Below are 26,513 nucleotides of genomic sequence, written 5' to 3'. Positions count from 1 at the left end.
TTTAAATTTTTTAGAAGTGTGTAATTAACCTTACTGTTTGTGGTGTTGTGCTTATATGTAATTGTTATTGGTCTGCAAAGAACTTACAGAGAAAACAAACAAACAATGTCTAGATGTACTACAAATAGCAAAATAAAGAAAACTTGGATAAATGTATTATGGGTCAAAATATCTTGTTTTAATTCCAGTGAATAGTATTCCTGATCATCATGGTCCTATTCAGATCCTAGACTTAGAAACAGCTTAACCATTTATATCTTCAAATGCAACAAAATATTTTCTCTATTTCTAGGATGAATGTGTTAATACCAAATTAATCAAGTAATTTAAGTTGATTGCTTGGTCTTGTGGAATAGAAATTAATTAGTTTGACCTTTTTTTTAGTTTATTGACAACCTCTGAGAACCAATCTCATTTTTTCTTCTATTTTCATATACACTGCAGTTAGTATTAATTGTGTCATCATAATGTGTAATAGTAGCAATATTTGTTTTGTACATTACTTATATGTATTAAAAATTAGTTCTTACTTACTAATATTTGTTTCTGGATAATTTTTTATTCTGCTACTGGTTTACTAGTAAAGTTAAACTTCAAATGTTTTCTTGGCTTCATTTTTATTTTTAAATAAATAGTTTAATCTCAGTATTCAGTTACTATAGTTTTGGTCATTGTTAAATAAAATTTCAGGCCATATTTTTGGTACAAAGTTTTTGGCTATAGTTTGTGTTTATAGAACTTCAGTACACTTTTTGTTGTGTAAAATTTCAGTCCTTACATTGATGTAATGCTGTGTTTTTTTTTATTTTTACAAATTTACATTCCTTGTTTTGACATAAACTTTCTAGTTCAATTTAGGTGCTAAAATTAGATTTTGTTTTGCTATAACCATATACTGAAACAAAACATGAGTCTCAAAACCTCAATACAGATTTAGTGGGGTTATAACCAAACAATAAGATATATATATATATATGTATATGTTGTTGTTTTTTAAAGTGTTTGATTTTGTTAATGTTCACATGCTGACTTCTGTTGTTTTTATGTTTTGGCACGTGATTTTGTTACATAGATGTTTTTCTGGAATGCTAAGTAAGCCACACTGTTACAGCAAAAACCTGAATCATAAAGTACCACTCCTCAGTTTCTCAAAGCTGTAAACAAACAAGTAGGTAGGTGGACACCCACCAAACCAGTACTACCATACATACATCTGTCTACTGCTTGAAGAAAGAGCCATATATGCCACTTTAGAATATTAAAAAATATATATTGCTCAGGTTCTTAGGAAAAACCTATGTGTTAGCACAGTCTTCATGTGAAAATTAACTTTTTTTTTTAAACTGTACTTTACAATTTGTATACTTGAGTTGTGGTGAAGTAAATATTTTTGATATTTTCACATTTCATTGTGAACTGCTTACTTTAATGAAAGTATTGTGATGTTCAATGCAAACAAGGTTTTTTTTCCCTCCTTTTTAGTGTGTAAATGCTAAGAAATGGAAAAAATCATTACAATTACATAAAAATATAATAAAAGTCTAGCTTCAGCTGTTATCTTTTCTGTGATGAATTTAGCTAGAAATTACCAACACAGGTATCTACCTAATTTTACTTTGTTTTATGGCATAAATGTACTATTTCATTAATAATAATAATAAAGCACTTTACAATTTTTTGTAAGGATTATAATTCAGTTATCCTCCAAAATAGGTGTTTGAATAATAGAAATAAAAGTTGGTTTCCAGTTATATTGATGTTAGTTCCTGTGTATCTGTTTAATATCGTGATAACAGAACAGTTCAGGTATCTCATAGGGTTTATATAGTTGAAGCAAATTGAAATTTGTTAACTGTTAAAAACAGTTTTACTTTCACCCAACTCCATTGATAATGAAAGTTCTTGTGCTTTAATAACTTGTCCTTAGAAATATCTTGCTGCCTTAAAGTAATCTTTTTTTTTCCTAGTAGAATGTCTAATACACAGTCAAATGTAGTTTAGAATCACATTCTAATTTTATAAAAACATCTTTTTCTTTCTGAATTTAGTCTAGAAATAGTGCTAGCTATTCTTAGGTATTTATCTTATTTCATGCCTTGAAAGATTTGTTGTAAGAAAATGTCTTTTAACATTTTACACAGTATAAAAAAATACCTTCGCCTGTTTGAAAATGTTATATTTACTAGCTGGAATACTTGTTCCCTGGACGGAAGTTATATAAATTCATAATTAATGAAAGGTTATATTAGGACATTAAAAATTGTTTCTCTTATATGTACTTGTAAAATACACAAAAATATCCATAAAAATAGCAGACCCAATTAATTTGCATACAAATTTGGTGACAATTTATGTATGGGGACAAAGTAGTGGTAAAAAATGTCCACAAAAAAATGCAAAATGCAAAGCTAAAAATTTGTGTGTACCTCTGCATGGACCTAATGAACCTTCATACCAGTTTTGGTGAAGATCCATCCATACCCTCCAAAGTAGTTACATGGATAGACAACAGACAGTACTATTATATTTATATAGATTTCTGTAAATTAGGTTTACCTCCATCTGTTCTAAGCTCTATCTTTGATCCATGTAAAGTGTAAAATACTTATAAATGTGCTAAAGAATAGGTTTTAATCTTTCCTCTGTAGATGTGGACACGCTAGAGCCTGATGAGAAATCACTTATCACATATGTCTCTTCTCTTTATGATGTATTTCCTGAGCCCCCAGCCTACCATCCATTTGCTGATAATGTAAGTTCAAATTCTTTAAAAAATACCTTTACATTATCAGAGTTATTTATTTGTTTGTTGTAATATAACATATGTTAATGGAAATATAATGTTAGTAAATATATTTGTGGTATATGAAGTAATCATATGAAACTTCTACTTTTAACCCAATATCTCATCATTCCGTAGTTTAGAAGAGCAGTAGAAACAGCATAATGTTGATCAGTTATCTGTAATGTGGACTCTAGAAGAAGTAAATGTTAGTTTTAGAAAAATAAACAAAATCTATGCACTATTTTGGTGTTTGGAAGAATCTTAAGAAACAGCTGGTTGTTAATATTTTATTGGATATTTTACAGAATGTGAAATATATGATTAAATTAGCATGAAGTATGAAGATTTAAGTAAACTGAATAATGTTTAGAAGAATTATTAGAAAAAGCAAGTTTATGTTCAATATTTTATGTAGGACAAACTTCGGAAACTAGAAGAATACACAGAATTGGCTAGCATATTACATTTGTGGATGCGAGAAACGATAATGATGTTTCAAGATCGAACTTTTCCTAATACTCTTGTAGAGATGAAAGTAAGTGCCTCAACTAAAGTTTTTTACAACCTTTTTTTTTTACTGAACCAGATTTAAAGAAAACAAAAGTCAGAAGTGATTCTCTCTTTAATGTAGAACATATATTTGAAATCTTTTGAGTTATATATTGAAAAGATGAAAATTATTTCCAAAAGAAATTAATTTTTGCAAATTGTAACTAGATTGTACTTTGAGTCCTTCATAGATACAAGTTACTCAGTTTTGATTTTTAAGAAAATATATATTTTGTTAGTTGAAATTTATGTTGTATCTGGAGATGTTTCATTTAGGATAAGAATTATTTTATACACATAAACATATAATTAAAGGACAACAAGGGATCCATTTGTTCGCCTAGGCCATCCCATCACGAAAAATTACTTTTAAGATAAAAATAAAACACTCAAAACCATATATTTCAATATTTATCAAGCATTCCTCTAAACTCTTAAATTTACTGCCTCCATCACTTCTGAAGATAACCCATTCCAAAAGCAAACTATTCAGTTAGAAAAATAGTTATCGTACCTAAAGATTACTTCTGCTAAAATTTAAATACAAAAAATACTATGCATCAACAATTTCAATTCCCTTAACAATCTTAAACATCTTAATAAGATCCTCTCTAACTCTTCTTTTTTCAAAAGAAAACATTTGTAGAAGTTTTAACCCATCCTCATATGACAATCTTTTCATCTAGTTATCATCTTAGTATCCTTCCTCTGAACCCTTTTCAACAGTTCAGTGCCCTTTCTAAGGTAAGGAGCTCAATATTGAACAGTAGTTCTCTAAATGTGGCCTAATCAGCAACTTATAACTTCTCTAGACTTTTATTCAGCTATTCTGTTGGTACAATAAAAAATATTTGCAGTTCTGCATTGTTTGGATGGCTTGATAGGTTGATTATCCAGAACACCAAGATTTTTTTCTTTTGTAACATCATACAGTTTTCTTTTAAGTTGTTTAAGATACTTTAGAAAATTTAGAAGTTCATTGAAATCTGAATAAGTAATGGTGACTAGTTAAGTTAAATATTTGTTTAAATGGCTTAAAGTCAGCATTAATAGTTTGATTATCTTGTATATAGGCTTATCTAGCAGAATGTAACAGATTTAGAGTAGAGGACATCCCACAAAGACTCCATGATAAACAGAAACTTTCCAGTCTGTATAAAGATCTGCAGGTAAGAATTCACTTTCATCCACATGATTTGCATTGTTTGTATTTAGTTCCATCAATTAAATGATTAATCAGCTCATTTCAGCTGACTTGTTCTCTATGTTTATTCTGTGTGTTTTGTTTGGATTTGTTTGTCTTTGTGTGAAAGTCAAATCTCAAGTAAGTTTTTGTAGCAGATTATGATCAAAGTTAAACTTGGAAAAAAAATTTTTGAGTTAAATTTCTATGAGATTTTTAGAAAGTTTGAAGAGAATTCAACAAGAAAAACGTTTTCAAAACTATAGTGCTAGTTAGTAACAAGTTATATTTATGTAATTGCTTGAAATCTTTATAACAAAAGAGCTTTTGTTAGAATTTAATATAAAGTTTGTTTTGATCATCTCAGAAACTATTCAGAGAAACAGGTTCAGTAGAAATAGAATCAGAGTTAGAAATTGATACAATTGAGAGAAACTGGAATCGACTTATGATAGCTCATCAAGAGAGAGACCAAGCAGTTCATGATGAAATTAACAGGTAGGTATTTTATAAAATATAGGTGGTACTGCAATGATAGTTGTTAGGTAATTATGTTGTCTTTATAAATATTAGCTAAAAATTTAACATTTTTTATATATTTGAAGTAGGACTTATCATAAGAAGTGATGGTATAAAATAAACCATTCTTGGAAATGTTTTTTTAAATTTTGTGATTGGACTGCTTATTGAAATTGGTCAATATTGGGGTTACATTTCCAGTATCGTCATTAGAATTTATGTAATTATCATCTAATTGGTTATCTATTTCTTTTTGTTAAGATTGTTTAGTAATTATTAGAGATTTTTCAAAGAACTATGAACTAGGTCACTTTGGGATTGCTTATAAGCTGTGTAACCATAACATGGTAAAGATATACATCCTTGCTAGGATCCTAAGCATGTCATTCCCTATTGAGTAGCCTTTTTGAGACCAGTCAACTTGTTTTCATAGAAACCAGAAAAAAATAGGGAATTAGATGAAATGTCAAAATTTTTATATATGCTAGGCTTATTGTATATTTCATTGAAGGTTTAATTAGCTTATTATTTGCAATTTATCTTTATGCTTAATAATGAAAAAAATTTAGTTAAATATAGAATACTTGCTTTTTGGAGGTATTTTTCTCCTTGAAAAATATATTATTAAACATGTTTGAAATTGAAAGAATTAGTTTAACTTCTTTCATATTTCTTAGTCATATAATGTACTTAACAACTGAAACTACTAAGAAATGTCTGTTTCCAGATTAGAGAAACTTCAGAGACTTGCTGAAAAACTTCATAGAGAAGCCAAACAGTGTGATGGGAAACTAGATGATATAGATAAGAGAATAGCTGAGGTAAGAATAATGGATCATGTTGTGGTTGCATTTTTATTTTTTTTTGTAATTGAAAAGAATAGATATAAAAAATATAAGAAAAGTTAAAACTAATTTGACCATTGAGTGCTTGCAAATATTTTTTGTTGGTAAAAACTTATATATTTTATTAAAAAGTATATCTGATTCATGAATATTTCCTTCAGCTAGTGTCTGTATCTGTTTGTTGTCATTGGAAAAGAGCAAATGTTATTTCATTGGCATCCACAGGGGAGAGACATTTCACAAAATAATTTTTTAAAAGCCAAAACAAAACACATTAACAAAATATGCTACATAGAATGAAGGTTTATATATAAACACCACTGAAGTAGGATAATGATCTTCCTGAAAATTTTCAAGTTATTTGGCTTCTTTCCTTACCCTTCTGCATTATGTACGTGGTTGTTTTCACTCCAATGGAATATTTGAGAACACTTAAAATGCACTTATTATTATTAATGTTGCATAAGAAAAAAACAACAATCTGTATATTGCAGGAAGAGAAAAGAGTGCAAAGACTTCATCCTACAGATGCTATTTACATATGTGACCAGATTGAAGCAGAGCTGAAACTCGTAGAAGAGAACATTCAAGTGATGTTTCAGGATGTTGATACACTTCGAGATGGACGATACCATCAGACTCATGAATTGTACAAGAGGTTGGAGTGATTTCCTTTTTTTTTTTAAAGTAATCATTATTAAATTAAAATTTGGTGAGTTTATATCAATATGTAAACTAAGTAGTTTACATAAATTTTTATTATAAAACCTTATTATGGATTGTATATAAATGATGCAACTTCCTTTCTGTTCACTAGGGTGCAGAACATTCAGCAAAGATGGCTTAATATTCGTTTGAACTTTACATCGCGATTATTGACTCCATTGTCATCTCGTACCTACAAGACTGAAGAACGCCAAGTGACAAAGCAACGACAAATTGTATCTGAGAGACGCCTGGTGGAGACAAATGATGCATTCAAGGTTTTGCAGGAGTGTTTGGACTGGGTGAATGGAAAATTGGTAATTTTTGTTCTTATACATTTACTATGAAACAGGTAATACTGGGAAAAGATAATTTAGCAATTTTGAGATATTTAACCTTTAACAGAAATGGTTTTTAAAAGAAGAATTATTATAAGCAGAAAGTCAGTTTTAAAATAAAAAAAAATCATTCAAGAATTAGAATGTTATATTATGGCTCTGTTATATATTAATTGGAATAAACATTAGAAGTTGTTAGATCTCATTCTTCCCCTTAATCTGACTGTGGTCCTTGATGTAAGTGAGTCAATCAGTCCATTTCAGGCTTTTCACATTGAACACAGGTATTATAGATAATAACACAAGAGCTTTCATGTGAAGGAATTTTATCTTTCTAAATATAATTGTTTTAAATATTAACTCTGGCTTAAAACGATTGTTAATTCAGTTTGTGGTTACAGAAATTTTGGTTTGCTAATAACTATTTGTTTCTAATCCTGTTACAAGAATGAATCAGTCTTTTTTAGCTTAAAAATAATTTGTTTTGAAACTTTGTAAAAATATTTACACAGCAATTATTGTATTCTGTTTATGAAATCTCTGTTTGTTTGTATCTGCCCAGAAACTTCTTTATGCTGCAGAATATGGTAGTGACCTTTCAAGTGTCAAGTCTTTGTTAGAAAATCATCAACTTGAACACCAGTCTATTGATCAGTTCCATGTGAACATTGACCAATGTGCAACAAAAAAGGTAATGATACAGTTAATAGTGTTAACTTTTGTTAATAAGTTCTTAATTTCATGGAAAAAAAATAACATTCCAGACTTTCTAATTAACTCAAATCTTTTTTAGAAGTTTTTTTTAGGTATATCTAAATCTCCAATAAAACATGCTCCCTTTGTGATATAGTACGATAGACAGAATTTTGATATTAAAGCTATGTTATGCCTAACTTATATTACATTCTCCTGTTGTTGTTTTTTTTATTTTTAGCATCAGTTTCAAGGCGATGAACAAGAGTTATATTATAGGCTGTTTAGTAAACTAGAGAAGGGTTACACAGAACTTGTGGTAAGTGACACGTAACTTGTATCTTCCTTAAAGTTGGTATGCAGATTTCATTACACAAACTGCTACAAGTTACACTGGAAATTTGTTTTTGCTCAAATATATAAGGGATACAAAAATGTTCAGTGATGGTTTTTGCTCTACTTTTTTTCCTATAATTTGAGACAAGTGCTGGTCAATAGCTTGGATTCTGGACTGAAAATATTAGCCTAAAAATTGACTGTGGGTGATGCTGATTAGCTATCTTCTTTCACGTTCACTATTTAAATTTAGGAATAGCTAGTGTAGACAATGCTTGACTAACTTTGTGTGAAATCCAACAAAATAAAGACATTTTAAATTGATTGAATGTGGAATTGAAAGATTTGAGATCAGAAAGTATTTATAACAGTCATATGCATTAATATTAGATCTTTTAGTTAAACTGTAGGTAAGATTTATGTAGACATTTTTTTACTAGAAGTTTGATATTGGCATTTTTTTCAGATATTAATAAAATCTGGCGTATTTTGTTGTATTTTTTTATATAGCTCTTAGACTGTTTACTAATAGGTATGATAATGTGAGGAGAAATATCTATTGCAATGAAATATATAACATGTACTTGATACGTTGAAAAAATAGGATGTTTGTTTCACTTTAGGTTATGTCCAATAAACGTTTGACAGACCTGGAAACATTGTTAGACTTTATTCAGTCTGCCACAAATGAACTGATGTGGATGAACAAGAAAGAAGAGATAGAAGTTACTCGGGACTGGAGTTCCAAAACCCTGGATATTGTTGAGATAGAGCAGTATCAAGAAGTAAGTGAAATGCATGAGTGAAACGAAGAAAGCAAATGTAAACTATTCGCTTCTGATTGTAACCAAGCTGACTTTTGGAGAAATCAATCATCAATCATTTTGTTATATAAATTGTTAATAACAAGATATTTACAAAATGATTGAAGGTAGTGTGTGAAATTCAGTTTTCAAGTGTATATCTCTTTTGGATTTTAATCTGCATTATTCACATTCTCACAGTTTGTCACAAGCCTATCATATTTTTCTGTTGTAACATTTTCAGAACTATTCTTGTTACTGTTTTAGATCTCAATTTCTAGAAAAATTAATTTAGAGAAATATAATGGTAAACTATAACACCAATATAGTCATTTTTAATATATAAGATCTAAGAAAAATGTTCTCTTTAATCCTTTAATAAAAGCTGATTTAGTGGGAAGATTGGAAATTTATTTTTTCTGTTTTTTTTTGTAAAGATATGACCTAATAGTACTAAGTAATTATTATTTTTTTATTATTATCTATTTTCAAAGTTTGATCAGCTGGTATTTTCTACTCAGTGTTTTTTTGACCAGTGTGTTATTTTATACTGTCTGGATATAAAGCAAATCATAGTAACCCCAAACTTTGGTAAAATTCTTTCTGGTGCCTTAGTTAAAAAAAAATTCTCTGATTACCAAAATTTATAATTTTTAATGGAAAATGTGTACATATTTATTTTGTTCATTTAATTATTCCATTGCTTTTCTGCAGCTTAGAATATGTGTTTATATTATTGTTATGTAGCTTGGATAAAATACATTAACCACTGTCAACTAGTACTTACAGTTTAGAAACTATGTAAATTACCAACATTTATTATAAAGCAAGGAAAATTTTGAGCATGACAATAATTTGTGACTAATGGTATGAAAATCAGCAAAATCAGGATAATAACTTGTAAAATAAATTTTATTAATCAAGATGATAGTAAAAGTTGTGTAAAATATGTTATTAAAATTAGATGTGAAGGAACTGAAATAGTAAAAACTCTTAGTTGAAAGCTGATCTTATATCTTGTGTTAAGCACTTTTTTATCATTTTCGTACATGAACTCATCATATTAACTTTTTTTCATTTATTATATGTAACAAAGAAAAAGTGCAACATGAAATAATGAATGGGGATGAAGTTTGGTTCCTTTAAGATACATACCTTTAACATGGCATTTAGTTTTTATATAATATAATTTTTGGCAATTATTCACAGGCTACTGAAAGTTAGTTAAGTATAGGATTTGCATCCAGTTCTTCACATTTATCATAAAAATTGAATTTCACTTTACCTCTGAATAATTTGTATGCTCATAACACATTTTATCTTTTTAGAACTCACAAAGGTAAATGTTCTTAACAAAAACCATCATTATAAAGCTTAATTAGTTTCTAAAATGTACTAACAAAACAAGATCAAGACAAAAGATTTTTAGTTATATGCAATTTTATACCACATAACATGTAGCTCTTCAAGGCTTTTAAGTTTCTATTGTTGCTGGAACCAACAAAGTTGACTTATTTATTTCTGTGTTTAAAAGCACATTCCCATGAGAATTCAGAAAGCTGTGAGTTTTGCACATTGGAATTCTATTCATTAATATACCAGTAGCATTTTAAATCAGGAAAATAGGTAGAGTTTAAGTTTTATTTTTGCAGTGTATCAATAGCAACCTAGTCCTGAAACAATTGTGAATTGTGTTCATAAAAGAAGGTTTTGTAGAAACTCTTGTGGATTGTGATTTATTTTTTTCATAATATAGACCCTGACTTCTGATCTTGAAAAGAGGGAAATTCAGTTTAATGCAGTTACAGACAGAGGACAAAGCCTGCAGCTTCAGAAGCATCCAGCTACAGAATGCATTGAGGTGATAATGATATATTATGAATTAAAACAATAACTTAAAATTAAATCATTTCTGCATTTTTTTGTAATATTTATATAAAAATTTATTATTTGTAACATTTGTCTTAAAAAATCAGCATATCACCTTGTACATTTTCAAGTAAGCATACTTTTCTAATTCTTGTGCTATCCTTTAAATTACCTTTTGAATTAAGGATTCAGGATTGAATGTTAAATTGCTATGCATTCAAGATTTAAACAAACAACCTGAAAAAGACCACCACATATGAGACAAACATTTTAATTCTTAGACCTTCATAATTAGTCTATCATGAACCATTATAGTGGTTCATAATAGGGTTTGCCCAGGAATTTCACAAAAATTCTCATAGAATATATGGGCAAAACCCATCTTAAAAAGCAGATTTGTTCTTGAAAACAACATTCAAGACCTTCTATCTCAATGGCTAAGGCTTCTAAAATACTGATAATAGCAAGAAAGTTGATTTTCTGATTGTTAGACAAAATTCAGAATTCATCCCTTTGTTCTTCATATTATTTTTATTTCGCAAGTTTATAGAAAAAAAACTGCTATGGATAGTTTATCCAAAGCTGAACAAACCTACTAAAAAAAACTCATGTCTAAGTCATCAGACTATTTTTATGTTGATTCTTGAATGAATAGAAGATATTTTATTAGTTTTTTTTTGTCATTGCTTCAAGCCAATTTTCTTTGAAGCCATCCAAACACCAAAACATACAGCAAAAACTGCTAGGTATACTGCATCAAATTCTATGCACAACTACTAAACAAGTTCCTGCAAAGGTTGGAGCAATTTTTAAATACATTCTTGAAAATCAAGATTTTCACCTTCTAAAATTTTCTAAGTTATTTTTTTGCTAACAAAATAGCTCTTCAAAGCCATTTAAGTGCCATGATACTAGTCGTAAGTGCTCCATTTTATAGTAGTTGTAAGTACTATGTTTTATTAGAGTGAACAATATGTACATTTAAAATGGTGTCACCAGCCTTTATAATTATTATTGATCATAATTTTACAAGCTGCTATGAATATTTTATGAAATTTGTACAGTAGTACCAAATGCAGTTTTGAGTATGTCATAATGTAGTTTTGAAATTAATTTACGTACATTTGCTTTTCGCCCTGAAAAATTTCTTTAAGCCCTTCACTTTCCACCAGTGAAAAAAATCCAGTTTTACCAATGAATATTAATTGAAAATTTTTTATGCAATTTATAATGCATTAATTGGAATCTGCCATGTTGAGAATTAATCATTTCTTGAATTCATTGCTCTTCACTGTTGTATTTTGTCTCAAAGTGGTTTTATGAAACTGTTTTAGTGCCTTTTCTAATAGTAGACAGTTACTATAGTAGAATTCTCTATTCTTTTGGGTAGTGATTTATTCTACTGATTTCAATGAAGTTGTGAGTGTACATTGTAGTGTTATTTTGATTATTATTCATATTTTGTTTTATGAGCCTACAGCAAAATTGGCTGGGTATCAATATATGCTGTGAATATTCATCATCTGTTAAAAAAGTTGTTTGTTTTTCACTGAAAGTTGATTCATGTGACTATAAATGTATAATATATGTGAAATTGTTGTGAGTGGCTTCCTTTGTACTGATAAGTACTGGAGTAAAAAAATGAAAATAATGGAAATACTATTTCCAACTTAGTTTGTTCACTTTTATAAGATGTTCTAGTTGTATGCTTGCAAATATAATTTTTTATTTTGATTCAAACTTGTTTCTCTAATTTTTATTTAATCCCTATTCCTCATTTTAAATTAACAATTTTTAGTTATAGTGGTGTATCTGCTAGTTATGTACTGCAGTAGTCTTAAAGAATTTTCCAACTGAAGACCATGTTGTTCTGATTCCAAAATTTCAGAGACCACTTTATACAATATCAACTTTTTTAAACTGCTTTAATGTTACTTTGTAAAACAATATATTTCACCATCTCTATTTTCAAACAATTTTTTTTTCAACTGACTCAAGGCTGGCTGAAATTTCTGTGGTTTGGAATTATTCTTGTAGTGTATAGGGGTAGTGAGTGAGTCATACTATAAAGTTCTACAAGTATGCAGTAATTAAAATTACTGTATATTTCAGGCTTACCTTGCAGCAATGCAGTCCCAGTGGTCTTGGCTTCTCCAACTCACCATTTGCTTAGAGGAACACTTGAAACATTCTTCTGCATATCACCAGGTAAGAATTTCATACAGAATCAAGTGGAATCAAACAATTATTTAGCTGCCAGAGTGTGAGCAACTTGGTGATCTTAGTTTTACTTCAAATACACAATACACACTAATGCTGCTAAAATCAAGTAGTTTTCATGATAATTACATTCTCTATTTTGTTCCTTAAAACTGGTATGATTTGTATTCACTGTTTTGGTAATATTAGCTATATATAAAGTAACTGGTTCTCTGTTGGTTTTGTATTCTGACTAACTTTGATATAGTTGTCAATGTATTCTTTGGTATCTTTCTTTAGTTTTTCACAGAATCAAGAGAATGTGAACAGTGGTTAGGTCGAATAGAAGATCGTTTAAACACTACCTTCAGTCGCAAAACATTTCCTATAGATGAAGGAGAACGACTGTTAATGCAAATGTTAGAACTCAGAGAAGATATGATGCACTATAAGAATATTGTTTTTTCTCTTGTTGACCGAAGCAAGGAGATAGTCCCACTCAAGCAGAGGCGACAGCATCTTTCAAAACCCCTGCAAGTTATAGCAATCTGTTCTTATAAGCAGCTAAATGTAAGTATGCTTATAAACTTATAGTTCTGTTTAGATAATCAAATTGCAATTTGCAACTTTGTACTTACCTAATGAATTTGATAACTTTTTTCTGTGCTGAATGAATCAAGCAAACACTTTCAGTTATCAGTACAATGAATTCTGTATGATATTCAAGAGTATAGTACTGAAATACTATTGAAAGCAGCTTCAGTTCTTAGAAGTTTTAAAGAGAATTTGTATAAAAGTTCATGAATGGTAGTGAAAACCCATGTTTTACATATTTTTAGTGAATGATTGATGAAAATCATAGTAAGGTATCTTATTTTTTTAAGAATACACATTGTTACCTGTTTTTTCTTTAAATCGTGCATGTTAGTTGACTATATGATTTAAAATATAATAATATAAATGTGTATAAACATATAACTTTAAAAAATGTTAATTCTTCTGTTGTTGCTTTTTTTACCTCTCACCAGATGACAGTATCTGCAAATGAACACTGTTGGCTTCATGACAATAGCCAGAAAATAAAGTGGAAAGTAAGTCACCCATTGATGCTTATAATTGTTAGAAAAACACTTTATGCTAACTTGAAACAGTAAAGTGTTTAATTAAATTATACCATTTTGAGAAATTTGACCCATAAATTTCATGCTTAAATAACTGTACTTATTTAATATTATTAGTCATATTTACCTTCATAAAATATTCCAAGATTTATTATAACATTTTATATTTATGAAAAGGATTGAGATTTAATATTACTTTTATTAGCAAATCATAAAAACCTGAAGTGCTGAACACACACACACACACACACACACACATACATATGTTTAATATAGAATTTCATAGGTGTTTAGTATTTCAGTCAGGAAATCAGATAAAAGAGACATTATAGAAATTAATATTGTACATTACATTAAAACTTTGTTTTATAAGCACATGAAAGATATATACATAGACATATTTATATGCTAGCACAGATAGCCCTCAAGTAGTATTGCACAAAATTCAAAAAACAAACAAACAAACAAACAAACAATTTATATGCTTAGTAAAGAATGTTTTATGAATTTCAGTAAAAATAACTTTTAAAATCTTGAGCCATCATTTACAGCATTTGTAAATCCAAAAATAATAAAATTTTCAGGTAATAAATTCTGCTGGGACTGAGGGTATGGTCCCTGGGGTTTGTTTTGTGATCCCACCTCCAAATGCTGAAGCAGTAGATCTAGCACAAAGGTAAATATAGCATTCTGAAAAATTAAAGTTGTGCATATTGATAAAGAATATGTTATCTTGAATGAATACAACTGATACTGTTGCACTACATTTAAACTAGTAATTTGAGTACTAATCCTGTAGTCATTATTTTACTCAAGAAGTTATTAATTAGTTTGTATATGAAAGAAAAATATTGTCAAAATCAAAAAATGGTAATGAATTATTAGTATTCTTAAACTCCAAATAATTATGATGAATAGTTAATATGTTTATAATCAGATTATTATATTTAAGAAGTAAATTTGAATAAAAAATATAATAAGTCAGTAATTGTAAAACCAAAAAAACCAGGTTGTTCAAATTTAAAGCATTATGAAGAACAGTCAGTATTTTTGTTATAAAATAACTTGTGTAAAATAATCAGTATTGTTAACTATTTATTTTTTTTTTGTTACATGTAAAACATATTTGTTTTACCAGCCTAAACAAGAAGTTTGACAATGTCTTAACCCTATGGTCTAAGAAACACCACAAATTAAGGCAAAACATGATTTTCTCGACAGTAAGAGTCATCAAATCTTGGGATTTCACAACAGTAAGTTAAAAATTATTGTTTTTAGCTTTCATTTTATATTATTATTTCAGTAGATTTTTTTAATTTGATCAGAATAAATTGCCATTTTCTGTAATGTTTTGAGTGATCTTTGAAACTTTGCAAAATTGGTATTAGAAGAAAAACAGTAAACATTTGAATACATATGTAAGTACAAAAGTTCTCTTTGGAGAGCATTATAACTATTAGTCTGACCATTGTGGTTAGAATTTTTATTTTTTTCACTTGCTATGTTTGATAAAAAATCTCACCACAGAGATTGAAACATCATCCATTCTACACTTAAGAAGGACAGAATGCATAAAAACTTAAGTTTACTCTGCTTAAAACTCCTCTACGTTAAGAAATCTGAATACTGTGTAAGATGAACAGAGATTTTGTTACGTTGTTTTATCTAAAAGTACTGGTTGCTATTACAGTTCCGCAGCATGGAACCAGCTCAGAGAGAGTCCATTCAAAGAGCATTAAAAGAAGATGGACAAAAACTTGTGGATGAAGGAGATACCAATGATCCAGACCTCAAACGATTGCAGGACGAGATCAACATCTGTAACAAATTGTTCCAGGATTTTGTCAAGAGATTGAAGGGTGATGAAGGTAATTTAGTTACTACAAATGTAGATGACTCATTTTACTATGTTTTTACACACACAGACACCCACACACATTGCATATATATCCCAGGGCAAAAAATAAAGTGAATTGTATTTGTGATTCATATTGCCAATTATTGACCAAATATCTGAATTAAACATTGACCATAGACTAAGTGATTAGGAAATTAATCTTTCAATGTATATCTATTTTTGTTTCCTGTTAAAAAGTAGTAAAATCAGGAACCACTAGACCAAGTATGTTTACTTAGAATTTAGATAACTGGAAGAATATTGTTTTTTTCAATTAAGATTTAAACACTTACAGTATTTTAAATTAGATTAAAAACCCTTTGTTTTTTAATTTGATACTTTGAACAATACAATATGACATGTAACAATTTCATAAAACACTTGCTTTTTCTCAGTTAAACATTTAAACACCTGCAGTATAATATGTAACAGTTAGTTGAACAACAACAAAAAAAAATACTTTTTAGTCAAAAGTTTAAACAACTTTAATGTGATACATTTTAGGTTTACACAACTAGAAAGCACTTGTTTTATTAGTTAAAGATTTGGACAGTCTCTGTGTGTAAGATGACTAAGAAGCACTTGATTTGTTAGTTAACTCTAGGGTTACTGATAAGATCCGTGATTCTGTCAAAATTCAATATATCTTTTATATACAGCTTATACACCAAATTGCATATAGATTCATGACTGTTGGTTACAGGATCCTGAATAACATACGAGTTAAGCAAAAAAAACAACAAACAAACAAACAAAAAGTAACCAATCATGTGGTTGTTTTCTTATTCAATCATGTAAGTTAAAAGGATTAAAGTAGTTTTTTTTCCCCAACTATTCTCACTAATAATTGTTTTGGTTTCATATGTTACTTGTCTTTAAAGTGATTGATTTCATCCAGTTGTTTTTTACTCTAAGTGTTGTGATAAGCAGAAACTTGCAATTACTCATTGTGATGCTGTATGTCGACTTCACCAGTATTGAATGGTATCTAGACAAGTTGGTAATCTCTTTAAAAAGTTAAACAACCCTAATGTAATGCATTACAATTAGACAACCAGAAAAAAACTTTATTGGTTCAAAATTTAAACAGCAGTGATTTAATGTATAAATGATAATAAGCCAGAGAAAACTGTGCTTTACTAATTAAGATTTAAACATGTTTAGCATAATGTATAATGACTGTATTGCCAAAAAAACCTTTTATTAATAAAAAAAAGTCATAATATGTAAATGATAAAGGACCAGCAAATTCATTTATTAGGCAAAAATTAGGCAAAGGTTTATTATAAAAATAAGAAATCATTATACATAACATGAGAAAAGATTGTAATTTAAGTTGTCAGTAAGAGTTATTGACCCATATTCTCTTTTCCTTGTCTTTTAAGGAACAAAGTATGTGCTGGTTTAACTTGCTACTAATTACTAAAGACAAGAAACATACACCTTATTCCAGAATAAATTAATATTTGGAAGTATAAACTATATGATCCACAAATATACCTACTAATTAATAAAACAATTACATTTATAGACATTTTTGGTTTACTATACTGTTTATAGGTGTGGAACTTAGTAAGTCATAATCCTAATGTTTAAACAGTACTTTTGTGGGAGATACTGTAATAGTACCAACAAATAGGTTGCCATCATATAATAGTCTTTATGTTTACTGTGGTCATTTTAATATAAAATATATTTTTTCCATTTACAGAAGCCAAAGGTACAAATATGTCATGATAAAGTTCAGAAAATATTATTTTTAATAACTATTGGGTTGAGGAATAATTCGTGAGCGTTTTTTCAAGTTAAAAAATATATTCATAAATGAAATGCTTTCGCAAAATATTTCATGTCATTTGGTAGATAATTTTTTGCTCTAATAGATGGTGTCTTTAATTTTTGCTTTCATTTTCAGCTCATTAAATGGAATGTCAAGTGGACAAAATCGAGCATTTTCGACACCATCTGCTTTTGCATTTAATTTCTTGCAATTTCCTTTAAAACAATGCATACTATATACCTACGTATTACATGAAATAAAGTTTCATAATAAATGTTTTGGGTGTAATGTGTTCATGCATTGAAGTATTGTATAGTCTTGCATGTAATGCTTGAATGAAATTATTTTAAAATGCTCACGAATTATTCCTCAACCTAATACTTATGGTGTATTATTAGTTCTGCAGCCATTTTGGTTTCTAGAGTTGACATACAAATGGTCCAGCAAGAGAGTATAATTTTGAACATAAGATATAATTATCATTATAAAACTAAACAGTAAAACATTAATTAAGCTAGTGACAACTCACTATGAAACTAATTAAAACTTGTTGATATACTACTTAACAAATTTTGCAAACTTATTCTGATTTTATTTTTTATTTTCCATAATTAGTTGACAGAACCTTAGGTAGCAGGTTTACTGACCTAATAAGCTCACTACAAAATTCACTGAATGAAAAAGAAAAGATTCTTCAGAATCGATCACAGGAACCAATTCCCCGTGACCTAGATACTTTGGACACCCAAGTGATGGACCACAAAGTAATCGATGTCTAACTAAAATATGTTGACTATTAATATTTAAAAATCAAGATTAGACATGAGGTAGTTTCTTGTTATCATTCTTCAATACTTAATATGCAAGATAATTTAATTTAGAGAGAGATGTTAATGTTTTACTCATTTTAAAGTTTGAAATATAAGATCAATACCGGTGATATTGTCCTTTTTTATTGTTGTTTGTTTTATCTATTGTTAATGGATGATAATTTTTTATTTATAGGAATTTGAAACAGATTTAAAATCACTAGAACCTCAAATAGAAGAGATGAAGGACCAATTTCAATCTATGGCCAAAAAATCACCTGTTTTACAAAATCGTCATGATACAGTGATAGAAATCTGGGAAAGAACTTGGACTGTCTCACATCTTTACATTGAGAGGTAATTCAGAGAAGATAAATATGGTATAATAAACATATTATATTAACCTTGAAAATTGTGTCACTAACAAATCCAATTTTAAGATTTTTTTTCATTTACAATAGAACAACTGAGTTATTTTTTAATGCTCAGCATTAGTCATGAACTTAGATTTCAGATAAATTTATATTATTCCCCAGTGTTTCAGTTATGCACCTTTATCAAGATATTGCATGGCAGGTTTATGGAGGAGGACTTGAAAGTTCCAAAGTGACATCTTTGCATTCGTTAATGTAATAGTAGAAATTGCACTTAGATTATTCTTTAATATTACTAAACAAATAAATTAGTTATTGTTTAAGAATGTAGCCTTGATTCATATCTTGAAAACAACTGTAGGGAAAGAAATAATATGCACAATTTACATTAATTTAGCTTTTAAAAATACACTGTCAGTACAAAAAATTGTTTTGGAACAAGAAAAACAATTCATTAGACCATAGATAAGATGTTTCTCTAGATTTCTTTTGAAATTGAAACTTTATAGAAAAAAGATTACACAAATCAATTCTGTCTCTGTTAATTGAAGAATTTTTTTCAACATGGTTGGTGCACCAGTTGTATTAATAATTTTTACCCTAGTGCCATTTAAGAGGTCCCAAAGAGCAGTCGTAATGTAACAAATTCACATGCCAGAAAAGAAATTTGGCTTTGAGACATAAGTGTCTCACATGGTCCATGACTAAAAGTCATTTGTGGTCTACTAGTGGGATGCACTGCGGTAGAAGAGCTTTAGTACTTTTTATCTTAACTCTAACACGATTGGTCAAAAGCCATTTCATTATGTTTGTTGACTTGCATTCAAAATTTTATTGAACCATTATTTTATGTCATTACATTTGGTATCAAATTGTAGATTATAATTCAGATTTCAGTAGTATACATTAATCAATTTCTTAATTTAATAGTAGATATTGAAAGAACACACCTAAATATAGATTTTAGTGAGTTATATGGTATACTAAATGCAGCACTGGTTCATTAAATGTTTGTGATGTCAAAATAATCAATCCGTTGTTTCGTACAAATTAGAAACTCTTATTACTAATATTGACAAACTAGAATATTAAATAAAACCTCATATTGTTTTATTTTGCTGAGATATAGCTTGTGTACTGAATCAAACACAGTAGCCCCCATTCACCTCTTTTCATTTTTCAAATAGTCCCTTATGTACACTTACTTCAATATATGACATGTAAATAAGCAACTGACAGTTTAGAATGTCACTATAGTGGTTTTCTCAACCATTGTAATCTGTTAGAAGATCTCACAACCAAGATTTCAAGGAGGTAGGTTGTGGCTTTAGTCTGCTCAAAATTTCATTTTTTTATATTTTTTTTAATCTAAATACATCTTAGTTACTAAGTTTGATAAATTATAGTGGAATTATATGGTATAAATATAGTTTTTTTGTTTTTTTTAGTTATTCAACTGTATATGTATATAACCTAAAACAATATTTTTTTTCATATCTTCCACATGTGCAATTTTATAAGGCTTAGCAACTGTCAAGCAGCAACTGAGTTGAAAGGTCATAATTAGAAGAAATTATTGTTTGCTTTTACTTTTTTGTGTACTGGTCTGTATAATAATGGAAATGTGATTGTATATTTTAAAATATTACTAGTCTACTAAAACACAGCCAAGACAGATTTACTTTGTAGAGACTAAAGGCCAGTTTTATATTACTGGATAGGGTAACATAAGTGCACATGGGCCATATCAGTGTATATTATGTGGTGTTTGCTAGTCATGACTAGAAGCTCAATATAATAAAAATAATAGATATGTAATGTTATGAGACTTAAGATGTTTAGATTAAACATTTGTACTTTCATTTTATAATCTTTATTGATTCTAGATTGAAAAAGCATGTTATATTTATTTCCTAATAATTATTTTTATGGTGATTAATCATCAGTCAAATTGATGGACCCCACATAGTTAGGGTAGAGAAAATAACGGACAAAATATAAAGTCTTACCGTAAACAAACATTTGAAATGTATTTAGGAGGTTTTGGAGATTACAAAAATAATGTTTGAGATGAAAAATAGTTTTTAATCATAATATGAAAATCACTTTGTGCATGGACTAGTAACAAAACAGAGTTGATATTTTTCACTAACAAATCTTTAGTAAAATACTTGATTAAAAATCCTTTTGTGTGTGTGTACAAAGCACTTGCAATATTTACTGAAAGTCTACCACATTTTGTGAAGATATACACACTGCTTTACAAGTTGTAATATAAATGTTTAACATGTGCAAATGTGCATTCAAACTCGTGAATATTATACTGAGCCAATTGTGAAAAGGTTAAAAGGTCCTTTGTTTTAGCTAAAATTTTAATATAAAATTAGTAAAGGTTTTGTGTTGTTGTAAATCCATATTTATTTGTATAAAGTGGTCAGTTGGAGCACTTTCCCTTGGTTCAAGTGTACTGACATATTAACTGTTGTAGGTTGTAGGGTTTTGCTAGTTTTTTTGTATATTTTCTGGTATGTAAACTACATCTTTTGCTGCTTGTCATCTGGCATTATCTTTGGTAAAACAAATGTTTGGGGTGAAATTAGAATGAACAAACTGTTCTATGGGGGTTGTATTTTTATTTCCCTTTTACAAAGGATTATTTATGATCTCTGACAACAACAGTTCCAAAGAAAGTTCTTACTGGAGAAGCACTGCACTACTGTATTTTTGTATTACTTCTGGTAACAAGTTGTTTAACTTCTTTTTTACCTTGAGTGTGTTTGTGTGTGCATGTGTAACTTTTATTCAGTCATAGAGAATCACATTTTCCCATGTTTCATCAATGTTGTTCATCATTGTAAATATCCCACTCTAGTAACTTTAATGTTTTTAGAATCACAGATTAAAAAGAAGTTTCTATCACAAAGATGTACCTCTCCCAGAAGAGGTCAGTTATCTCTATACATCATATGTTCTTGTAACTCATCACATTCTTCAAGTGAATTGCAACAAGTAGGTTAGGGCTTTAAACCTGAGTAATCACAGACAACAATAATGTCCAGAGCAAGTGATTGGATATGAAAGTTGTTACTGTACATTTGAACAACACTTTGTAGACAGAATAAGAGAAAAGACTGATTATTCTTCTCAGTTCTGCAATGACTTGTTACAGTTTTATGAAATAGTTATTTTTTTTTGTAGGAAGTGTTAAAAATATAATTGCTTTTCTAATTTCAACATTTTCTATACTGATGTTTTTGTTCCAGAGCTAGTTAATGTACTTCATATAGATCTTTCTTGTTTTTGCATAATTGTGGTTATTCATCATGTAAACCATGAATGTATTCGTAAACAATACACATTTTAAATATTTATTTAAAACATATATTTATGGCTTGGATAAAGTCAGTGTTTAAATCAAGCCATGGTTTCTGTCATGAGCTTTGGTTCATATATTCATTTATGCATCACTACTAGGAATAAGCACTGTTTCCTATCAGTGATAAAGTTAAGTAGTGTTTTCTGTCTAGAGCTAAGGTTGCTATATTTTTGTATGTTAAAGTAATAAAGTTAAGTAGTGTTTTCTGTCTAGAGCTAAGGTTGTTATATTTTTGTAATTTTCATTGCTGAGGTCAAGCATTTTTTTTGGTCACAAACTAAGACTCTTATATTTTCTTATATTATTTTATGCTACATTGCTAAGGTCAAGCAGGTTTTCTATCACAAGTTAAGGTTCTTATATTCTTGTATGTTTTAGTTCTGAGATTAAGAAGTTTTTTTTTCTTGAACTAAAGTTGTTATATTCTTGTGTGTTGCATTGTTTTCTGTCACAAGTTAAGGACGTTATATTGTATATTTCTGCAATAATGTTGAAAAATCTTTTTTGTCTTGAGTTAAGGTTTTACATTATTTTATATTGCATTGCTAAGGTCAAGCAGAGTTTTCTGTCATGACTAAAGGTTGTTATATTCTTGTATGTTTTAGTGCTAAGGCCATGGAATGTTTTACTCTTCAACTAAAGTTTCTGGTTTTTTATGCTTCAGGCTAGAATTAAACAGTATATTGAGTTTTGAGCTAGTTATAAATTAAATGGTTTGAATGCTTTTGAAAGGTAATTCTTTCCTAGGTTAGTGTTGTACATGTAAAAAACTCCCCCCCCCCAAAAAAAAAGGGGGGGAAATGAACTAAAGAAGCATTTGTTACATTAGTAATGGAATACCTGATATCATCTTTGCCAAGAATTTTGTTTTAGTTGAAACTCAGAATTCAGGTGATAATAAATCCTTTAATATATGACTAATACTTCATCAATGATAAGCTTTTGAAGTTCAAATAAACTTCTTTAGTAATAGTACACAAATACTTCTATATTACAGCATTTACTGCTTAATTAGTTGTGTCTGTATGTTGACAAACCAATTTCCTAGGTATATAGAGAGACATTAAAATAGTAGACATATTCATTGACTCTTGCTGGAATAAAATAAATTCAGTATATAATAAGTTTTTTTGTTTTTTTCTTTTACAAGATTGAAATCTGTGGAAATCATCCTGAATGTTCTAGATGAAGCCACAAGTGTTGTGACCCAAATGGAGATCCAGCTGGTAAAGTATGAAAACCTCTCAGCAGACATGACAACTCTTAGTAAGACTCATGAGCAACTTATGGTGAGTGGTACATCATAAACTTAAGGGTTCTTTTCCTGATGTCTGCACCAGTATTGCTTTATTTAAGACTTAAACTGATTGCTTTGAATGACATCACAGTTATTAATTATACTCATTAAAGTTTGTTGGTTTTTTTTTCACTGAATATCCTTTTCACTATATGAGCATGTTATTAAAGTAGAAGTGTAAATTCTTTCATTTTATATATGTTTGTTTTTGTTTTGTAGTATTTTGAATACACTTTAAACAAGTTGTTTACAAATTACTTTAACTTTTTTAAGGCTATCATAATCTACAAGTGTAATTTTAAGTGTATGAACAGAGTTAAAAATTTAAATTTCTTTTTTAAACTTATAAATTTTATGACTTCTGTAGAAACTTCAGGGACAGATACAACAGGGACAGAATGTAATTGATCAGCTCAATAATGACTTGACCAATGTACAACGATTGACTGAGTGCACTCGTCCAAAACAACTAAAACACCCAGACATTAAGAAACTGGAAGATGATGTGAAGAAGATCACCAAACGATGGGATAATGGATGCTCTCAAGTTGTGGAGAGGTGATATTTGTTTTTGCATTTAACTGTATTTCTGTTTTAGGTTATAGAGTTGAATAAGGTGGATAGTATATTAGAATAAAACCTAAAATATCTGTTGCATGATTATACAGGCTACGAAGTTGTGAAGCAGCTTCTGAACTTGTCAGAACATATCGAACAAAACTTGACAAAGATGAACAACCATGGATGAACCAGATGTTTACTCGAATTAAAAAGCTTAAACCAGTCAAGTCAATGACTCCCCAGCAAGCTGAGAAAGAGGTTCAAAATATTGTGGTACGTGCCTTTAGAAAAACTTGAGTTGATGGCTTTCAGAGACTTGTGAACAGATTAAAGTGAATTCATTTTATAATGAAAACAGAGTTTATTATACGCAGGCAAAGTAAGAGTTTACTAAAACGGCAACTGGTATACATTGAAAAGTTACGTTAGTGAAAGGGATCTAACCTCTAATCATTGCCAGAAATGTAACTGTATCTTAATGCATTATTTTATTGAAATTAAGTACTATATTATAAAATAACATTTCTGCTTTTCTCTCAGTCTATCTCATTTTAGTTTTTTTCTGTATATGTTATGTGAAATCATATGGTTGAAGTATGTGTACATTAAAGTGAGAAGCATATGAAAAGGTTTTTTTTTTCTTACAGGAATTTTATAACTCTGTATCACAAAGAAAATCCTCCATTGAACATACTAACACCTTAGGAGGAAGATATGTTCGAGAAGCCAAGGTAAGATTTCAGTCCAATAAGTTGGAAATTTCTTTACATAAAGATTCATGAAATACTATACAGTGTCTAACATCAATTTTTGAAGATAAATTGTTACTTTAGAATGACTGGTCTAATCTAGAATAACTTGATGTTTTTTTCTATGTATCTTAGGTAGGATATACTACTGAAATGTGATTTAGTTGTTTTAATTTATCCAGTGTTTGATTTTAAAGGCATTACAGAGAAGGTAACTGAGAACCTTATGAATACTGTTGCAGTATTGTAGTTTTCTGTTGAAACTTCTCTATAAAAGTGGAAAGCCTTATTATTCCTGTTTGTTTAAGTTTAGCGATACTCAAAGAAAGGATTTTATTCTTTAAAGAATAGTAAACAGAAGATAGAGCAAGTTGTTATTTTTCTAAGTATTTGAATAATTTTTATAGTAAATTGTAAGATTGGTGAAAAAATCCTGAAACAAAACTTTAGTATATAATTTCCCAATGTATAGTGCTATTAATCACTTATTATTTGGTAATTCAGACATTTCTTGGGTAGCCAAAGACACTTAGAGTAGTTCTAAACAGATTGTAACATGGATTGTTAAGCTGTTTTTGACAATCTGATTTTTTTGAACTTGTACATTAAGTTCCACACGTTTTGAAATTTATGATTGATGAGAAAAAAATGTTATCCGAGTTGGCTTAGCTAAACATTTTTTTCTTATTTTTTTCAGATATATGATTTGAGACTAAAACATTACAGCGAAAGCCTGGAAGAGGTTCATCCAAGTTTGGATGCAAGCATTCCTAAGAAGGCAAAAGTAGTTGTGGGTGCTGATGTTATTAGCCAAGAACTTGATGTCTTAAACAAGCAGTATACTGATGTGGTAGACAAAATCCTACAGTATTTAAATGAGTTAAGGGAGTATCTATCAGGACAAAAGGACTACAAGGTGAGGCTTGAGGTTAATTTCTAAATCTTATGTAAAGTGCAAAATGTAATCACTAAGATTGTAATTTAGATTTTACAGCTGAAATTGTGTTTTTTTTTAATCTATGTATTTAAGGAAATATACTTACAGATTTTACTGGAATTGTGAAAAATAACATGAATTTTGTTATCACAGATTGTTTTGATACCTAGCAGTTTGTATGAAATGTTGAGTAATTATTTCAAATATTTTCTGTAATTCATAATTTTTGTTGTTACTTGAAGATTGGAAACATTATTATGACACACATTATCATCTGCAAATTTAAGTTTCTTTTAGTGTGATAACGCAAAACTACTCTTTGATATTACTAAAAATAATATTGCAGTGTGTACCATTCCATATCAGACAATATTGATGTCTCTAGATGCTCTTAAAATACAACACAAAAAAATGTATTTCATTAGGATTTAATGCAGACCTTTGCACCATGATATTTCTACAGCATAATGAACATTTTTCAAAAAATATTTCTCGATTTACTTTTCAGTAAGTGATACTAAAAACGAAAATTATGTACTAGTTTCAGTTAGCATATTTTCAACATCATTTAGGTACATTTTCAGAGTTATTAAGATCCAAAGCAGTTTTAGAATAAATTAGGAGTTGATTTTAACATTTTAATGTCTGTGAGAAACAAAAAATACAGTATTATTTTAAATTAAAATATTCAAGATTGCATTTCAGGAAGTAGTAACACTCTTAGTATAATTTGCTGTGAGAAGATGTAGTAGAAAATTTATTTTTCATTTATAACTTGTATCATTTAG

General features: G+C 28.9%; 1 protein-coding gene across 9 annotated transcripts in view; it reads left to right on the top strand.

The window, feature by feature from the left end:
• The window catches only part of LOC143230415 (microtubule-actin cross-linking factor 1-like), a 244,375-nt gene that overhangs the window by 147,737 nt on the left and 70,125 nt on the right, over positions 1-26,513 (top strand). For all 9 annotated transcript variants that reach the window (XM_076463938.1, XM_076463936.1, XM_076463937.1 and 6 more), the window contains 24 exons: positions 2,649-2,752; positions 3,201-3,320; positions 4,408-4,503; positions 4,885-5,015; positions 5,764-5,857; positions 6,376-6,539; positions 6,699-6,903; positions 7,487-7,615; positions 7,859-7,936; positions 8,577-8,738; positions 10,513-10,617; positions 12,738-12,833; positions 13,125-13,394; positions 13,853-13,915; positions 14,530-14,621; positions 15,084-15,198; positions 15,636-15,813; positions 18,238-18,386; positions 18,628-18,788; positions 23,332-23,470; positions 23,846-24,036; positions 24,147-24,312; positions 24,687-24,770; positions 25,486-25,704. In XM_076463938.1, the coding sequence (XP_076320053.1) occupies positions 2,649-2,752; positions 3,201-3,320; positions 4,408-4,503; positions 4,885-5,015; positions 5,764-5,857; positions 6,376-6,539; positions 6,699-6,903; positions 7,487-7,615; positions 7,859-7,936; positions 8,577-8,738; positions 10,513-10,617; positions 12,738-12,833; positions 13,125-13,394; positions 13,853-13,915; positions 14,530-14,621; positions 15,084-15,198; positions 15,636-15,813; positions 18,238-18,386; positions 18,628-18,788; positions 23,332-23,470; positions 23,846-24,036; positions 24,147-24,312; positions 24,687-24,770; positions 25,486-25,704 (3,311 nt within the window). The remainder of the gene's footprint in view (positions 1-2,648; positions 2,753-3,200; positions 3,321-4,407; positions 4,504-4,884; positions 5,016-5,763; positions 5,858-6,375; positions 6,540-6,698; positions 6,904-7,486; positions 7,616-7,858; positions 7,937-8,576; positions 8,739-10,512; positions 10,618-12,737; positions 12,834-13,124; positions 13,395-13,852; positions 13,916-14,529; positions 14,622-15,083; positions 15,199-15,635; positions 15,814-18,237; positions 18,387-18,627; positions 18,789-23,331; positions 23,471-23,845; positions 24,037-24,146; positions 24,313-24,686; positions 24,771-25,485; positions 25,705-26,513) is intronic.

Source organism: Tachypleus tridentatus, chromosome 10 (assembly GCF_004210375.1).
Source record: "Tachypleus tridentatus isolate NWPU-2018 chromosome 10, ASM421037v1, whole genome shotgun sequence".
NCBI lineage: Eukaryota > Metazoa > Arthropoda > Merostomata > Xiphosura > Limulidae > Tachypleus > Tachypleus tridentatus.
The sequence above is the reverse complement of the archived record's forward strand: the minus strand, read 5'-3'. Positions and strand labels throughout refer to the sequence as shown.